The sequence below is a fragment of the Lactuca virosa genome, chromosome 4 (genome assembly GCF_052849685.1).
Source record: "Lactuca virosa cultivar CGN04683 chromosome 4, Lactuca_virosa_CGN04683_v6, whole genome shotgun sequence".
Classification (NCBI taxonomy): Eukaryota; Viridiplantae; Streptophyta; class Magnoliopsida; order Asterales; family Asteraceae; genus Lactuca; species Lactuca virosa.
Window position 1 is genome coordinate 269,704,269 of NC_136429.1, and position 6,700 is coordinate 269,710,968.

Below are 6,700 nucleotides of genomic sequence, written 5' to 3' on the forward strand. Positions count from 1 at the left end.
ATGAAGATGTGCAAATAGTCATTTTAAAGGTATGAACCTGAACTATTTTCTCCTGATACATTTTTGAAAACTAAAATGTTTAAGTTGACCAAAACAGTCCGTGAATGGAGTTGAACTTTTCTAATGAAGGCTGTTAAATGAGTTTAGTTGTGTTCTTGGTGGTTTAACTTGTATTCTCCCCCTTAAAACTTAAGAAAAACATGAAAAGATAGGGGTATGAACTCACCTTGAGTGATTTCAGTAGATGGATGATGGAGAAAAAAAGTGTTCAACTCAAGAACACTTGGGAGATGCTTGAAGATTTGAAGATCTATCAACAAATATGACGATATTTGTGTAAGATATCTATGATTTGTGTAGAAGGAAGTGAAATAATTATATGGAGGATGAATATACTTACCAAAAGTGAAAGAAAACTTGATGATCAGCCCTTGAATCTCGAATTTGAGAGGGAGAGAAGTGAGAGAGAAAGTGTTTGTTCTTTCGAGGAATAATGAGAGAAATGAGAGAAAGTGTTGGGAGAGAGGATAGATTTCAGCCTTGACCAAGAGTATGGCTGGTCAAATGGTGGGGAAAGTACTCTTGAATGACCAGTTATGGTGGGGAGGGGTGTGGGCTGGTCATGGAGTGGGCATGGGGGTGGTTGCTTGTGTCATAAACTAAAGTAAAGTCAACACTCCACCTCAAATATCCACCCACTAGATTTTATTCTTAAATAAAGATTTCCATAAAAATATGTTTAAATTATGAATATTTGGGGTCTTATATGTTAAAATATGATTTTTGGAGAAAATCCCGCGTTAAAATAATTAAAAACGAACTTAAAATGGAGTTGTGGTCGAAAACCGGGTGGAAAATGGCAAAATCCGAAGTCAGGAGGGTGGTTCCGGTGTTAGCAGCTACTTATCTGAAGTGAAGGCTTGGTCGCGGACGAAGAGGTCGAAGAAGGAAGGTGTTGCGGTCCGAGCAGGCTGCGGTCGGTCCGAGGTGGCTGCGGCTCGCCGGCTGCGGCTGCTCAAGGAGACTCCGGTCCAAGGAGGGTTTGGCCCCTATAGGGGGACTTCGGCCCTAAAAGGCTATTTTCCAAGGCATCGTCCCGTTTCGAAGGGTTTTTCACCAAGTCAAGTGTCGGGATGCCCAAATGATTACAAAAAGATCAAAAGAGGTTTTGAGAGAGATTTGGGAGAGATTTGACATACTTGGAGAGATTTCACATACTGGGAGAGATTTGGGAGAGATTTCACATTCTTGGAGAGATTTCTCATACAGAGAGATTCGGGAGAGATTTCATATTCTTGGAGAGATTTCTTATATAAAGAGAGATTTGGGAGAGATTTTACATTCTTGGAGAGATTTGGGAGAGATTTGACATTCTTGGAGAGATTTCTCATACAGAGAGAGATTTGGGAGAGATTTCACATTCTTGGAGAGATTTCTCATATAAAGAGAGATTTTTCATTCTTAGAGAGATTTGGGAGAGATTTGATATTCTTGGAGAGATTTCTCATACAGAGAGAGATTTGGGAGAGATTTCACATTCTTGGAGAGATTTCTCATATAAAGAGAGATTTGGGAGAGATTTGACATTATTGGAGAGATTTCTCCTTCTTAGAGAGTTTTGGGAGAGTTAGAGTGAAAGAGATTTGGAGAGACTACTTTTGTGACCTTTTTGAGCGTTTGGCTTTGTAACACAAGGTTTGTACATCTCGTTAAGTCTTGTTATGATTGTTATATGCCCCCGAGGGTTAAGGAATAATGTTTTATCGAGTAGTTTCATCACTTGCCGTGATTTGGGTTTAGAATTTCTGAACACATGAAAACTCTAAGTGATACTTTGTATTAAGATTGCGGGTTGTTCAATAAGAAATATAATGGAAACCCTAATGTACAAGGGTTAGATGAGTTGACCGGTTTGACTTGTTGACGTTAGTTGACTTTGACTTGGCCAAAAATTGACGGTTGTCACAGTTTTAGTGTTTGTAGGGAGATTTATCGTCCAGAAAAGTTGAGACATTTTGAATGGTTGAAGAACTGATAACGTCGGTGCTACGTCAGAGTTTTTGATGGCGCCTTAATGCTTTAGAGTGCAAAAAGACCAAAGTGCCTTTGAAATCATTCCAAATATGTGAATACTAAGGATATTTGTGTCAAAACACATTATTCAAATATTAAAACCTTTTATGGGTAACAGTGTAATTTTGATTGTTGAAATGGAATTGTAATTTTGATTATTGAAATGGAAAAGACAAAAATAACATATATATCATAATCTATAATGTAATACATTAGTGTGTATATATATATATATATATATATATATATATATATATATATATATATATATATATATATATATATATATATATATATATATATATATATAAGCACAAAAGAGTTAGCAATAGGAAATTTTTGGGCATTAAGATTTTTGCCACATTTTTTTTGGTAACTTAGACAATTTTGGCCCTTGGAAACAATACTTTTACATTTTGGTAAAAAAACACAAAAAAACTTAAGATTTTTGCCACAATTTTTTAGTCACTTTGATAACTTTAGTCCTTATTGTAAAAAATTATAAATTTGGCATAATATACACGAAAAAATTTACATTTTTTTCCACGATTCCTTAGCCACTTTGATACTCTTGGGCTTTAGAGTCAACAGTTTTACATTTCGACATAAAAACACAAAAAAAAAAACATCCTAGGGCGATGCCCAGACTTTCTTCGTAGTTTACATTAAACCCAAAAACATCTAGTCATTATCTTCTTCCTCATCTTCTTCTTCATCCTCTTCTTCTTCATTGCTCGATGTACTATACTCATAACTACCCTCGCTGTCAGGAATACCATCATCGTCGTCCTCGTGAATTTCACCTTCTTCATCAATATTATTTTCATTATCTGAACCGTTGCTTGACATTTCGTGATCATCATAATTGTCTGTATCGGCTGCACTTGGTGTAATGATTTCATTTGATTCAACTTCATCTTCTTGGAAAGCAACGTCTTTCTGAGGATTATTTCCATCGGTCCAACCATGAGGTTTAACTTTAAATACAGCCCACCAGTCCGAGTTGTTTGTTTTGGAACTTGGGTAAGGAATGTAACACACTTGAGTGGCTTGCATGGCTAAGACAAATGGCTCGAACTTGTTGTATTTTCTTTTGACATTTATCTCGACCAAGTTATATTATTTGTGAACCTTAACTCCTATGTTAGGTGTTGGATCAAACCAATGACATTTAAACAAAAATGTGGTTTTAGTTGGGTAACCAGGGTACTCGACTTCTAAAATTTCCTCTACCTTACCATAATAATCAACTCCTTGGCTACTAACACACAATCCGCTATTGGTTGTTGATTTGTTCAGACTATGAGCTTCTGTGTGAAACTTGTAACCATTGACAAAGTATACACTATATAATTTCACTTTTTTGAATGGTATTTTGGAAAGTTCAGATATATACTTGTTGTTTATCGGGTTCTTATGTGCCTATATGAAGAATGGTAAAACACTTAATTAGAGTTAATATTAACCATAACAAAAAATAATAAATTTTAAAAAATACAAAAATAACACCCACATAGTTTTGAAACCATATTGAAAAGTTCTTCTCAACTTCAGCTGCAAGGACCTGTTCATCCATATCTCCCATAAGTTCATTCAAATTTTCTTCAAATATTCTGTATCACCAGTTGAATAACATTTTGAAGTTACTATGAACGTAATAAACAAAATCATGCATGTTAATGTTATTAATTCATAGCAATTACAAAACAAATGATTATTATAATTAAAAGTGATGCATATGTTACGTACTTGATATAATGATTGATCTTATCTTCGTTAAGGAGTATATACGTTTGGGAAGCATGTACTTCCTCATCAGACATCATTCTATTCGTGAATCTTCCATAATGTCGTCCACGATATGAAAATATATCTAACATGTCGTTGTTAGCATCCGCTTGCTCATCTCCTCCTCCATCATCATTTCGAGGCAACTTTCTATTATGTGTGGGGACACCAGTCTCTAAATAATGAGAGCAAAATATTGATGCTTCAGTTAGCAAGCACGCATTAACAACGGACCCTTCCACTCTAGCTTTATTCTTCACATCTTTTTTCAACTTATTTAAATGTACTGGTCAATGTTCCATGGAATTAAAAATACCAGGGACAAAGATGGTCTCTAATTTACATAGTATTATTGGGATCTCGGTTTCAATCCTTTCCATGTCTTTTGTTGTGATTGATGTTGCTGTTAAATTTTTTAAGACAATACTTAACTCTGTTAATGCTTCAAACACTTGTTTTGGCAACATCTCACGAAATGCAATTGGCATCAATCTTTGCATAAAAACATGACAATCGTGGCTTTTCATTCCGAACAGTCTACACCCTGTTAAATCAACACACCTCCCCAAATTAGAAACATAACCATCGGGGAAACGCAATTTCTCCACCCATTAGCATATGGCTTTCTTTTGATTCTTGTCCAGAGCGTAGTATGCTATTTCATTATCTTCGACTCCTTTTCTATTGCTACAATACAACTTCAGATCACTTCTGGCTGCTACATTGTCCTTCGTCTTCCCTTTGACATCCATTACAGAGTAAAAAAAGTTTTCAAATACATTTTTCACAATATGCATAACATCTAAATTATGTCTAATGAGTTTTGTTTTCTAATATGGTAAATCCCAAAATATCCTTTTCTTTTTCCAACCATAATCGTCATACCATTTGTTTACATCATCAGAATTTAGTTCAGTCACTTTTACCAAACCTAATTGTTCAATCTCCCTTAAGGTTTGTACACCATTCTTACTTGGAGGAGGACCTTCTATCACTTCACGATTCTTATTGAAATTATTTTTATCCTTTCTATATGGGTGATTTACCTCTTGAAATCTTCTATGGCAGTCAAACCATGACATCTTGTTACCATTCTTTAGCCTAAATGCTTGTGTATGTTTCCCACAATGTGGACATGCTAGCTTACCTGCTGTAGACCATCCGAACAACATTGCATATGCTGGAAAATTGCTTATTGTCCACATCAAAGATGCTCTTAGATGGACATTTTGTTTTAAAGATATATCATATGTTACTACGCCTTCTTCCCATAAATGCTCCAACTCTGCAACAACTGGTTGCAAAAATACATCTATTTTATGTTTAGGGTTTGACGGTCCTGGCACAAGTGCGGTCAAAAACATGTAAGGCTCTTTCATGCACATAGAAGGTGGCAAATTATAAGGTGTTATAATAATAGGCCAAGATGAATATTGTTTTCCAAATGCTCCATGTGGTGCAAATCAATCTGTACTTAGGCCTAATCTTACATTACGTACTTCTGCTGCAAATGAAGGATGACTTTTGTTAAAGTGCTTCCAAGCTTCTGAATCAGATGGATGACACATTACTCCAGCATCATGTCCATGATTCTCAGAGTGCCATCGCATGGAAGCGGTTGTGCTTTGTGAAGCATATAGTCTCTTCATCCTTGGAGTCAAAGGAACATAATGCATTTTCTAAAAGGATATGCGAGAACATCTGGCCAAATTTTTTGACCGTTTATACCTATCTGCATTGTAGAATTTGCACCGATAAAGATCCTTGTCTTGCCTCCAATATATCATACATCTAGACCTGCAGCAATCAATCATCTCCATAGGCAAACCTAGTGCTTGTATTAACTTTTTGCTTTCATATAAACTACCTACCATATTATTATCCTTCGGTAACACATCATTTATTAACTGGCAGATAGCGTCATAACTTTTCTCAGGTATGCGATACTCTGATTTTATATTCAATAATCTAGCTACAGCAGATAGTTGTGTCACTTTTTTACATCCAGGCCACAATTCTTTATCGGCTGCATCTAGCATTTCAAAGAATTTTTTATCTAGTGCATTTGGCTCTTCTTCAGGATTACTATTATTTAAATCAGGAGCCATTGCATCTATGACCATTTCTCTATAGGAACATGCACCTTCACTAAAATTGTTGTTTGAATCATCCACCCAAAAAAACGTATTGTCATCATCATTTAATGTTTCGCCAGGTTGATCCCAAAACCAATATTCCTCAATAAAACCAAACTTGTGCAAATGATGCTTAACAGTATCAACTTCTGTATATGGTATGTTACGACATCTGATGCATGGGCATTTGATTTTATCTACGTCCATGAACCTATGTTGACTGGTAGCAAAATCAATAAAATTTTTCACTCCTTGTATGAAATCACGGGTTACACAACTACGATAATCTTTTCTTTCATACATCCACTTTCTACTTTGATTGTTCATTGTATTTTATTTTTAAAGTAACGTATAGTTTTAAATAACACAATATTTTACCTTAGTAGAATGGTTTAATTGAGATCGACACTTGCATAACACATATGCAAACAAAGTGTGTATCGATTAGGGAACATTCGAAAACCCTTGATTTCAATGTGTTGGATGGAAACTAGGTCAAACTATTGGGTCATATTATTCAATACCCGGTTAAAACCCATGTAGTATACGAGTAATGATAATTTTAAATAACATTCGTAATAAATATAGATATTAAGCTACTTAAAATATAAATTCTATATAAGGTATTTTCCTTAATAACGACTTGATTAAACACTTATTTTTATTTCCATAGAAAAAATGGCGCTTTCACTGTACAGATTGCA

At 35.0% G+C, this 6,700-nt stretch overlaps 1 protein-coding gene across 1 annotated transcript; it reads right to left on the reverse strand.

The window, feature by feature from the left end:
* Positions 1 to 5,324: 5,324 nt before the first annotated feature.
* LOC145105871 (uncharacterized) lies at positions 5,325 to 6,323 on the reverse strand. Its single transcript, XM_079042950.1, has 2 exons — positions 5,590 to 6,323; positions 5,325 to 5,511 (listed from the first exon to the last, which is right to left on the reverse strand). Exons 1-2 carry the CDS (start codon positions 6,321 to 6,323, stop codon positions 5,325 to 5,327), a joined length of 921 nt encoding a protein of 306 aa, XP_078899076.1.
* Positions 6,324 to 6,700: the final 377 nt, after the last annotated feature.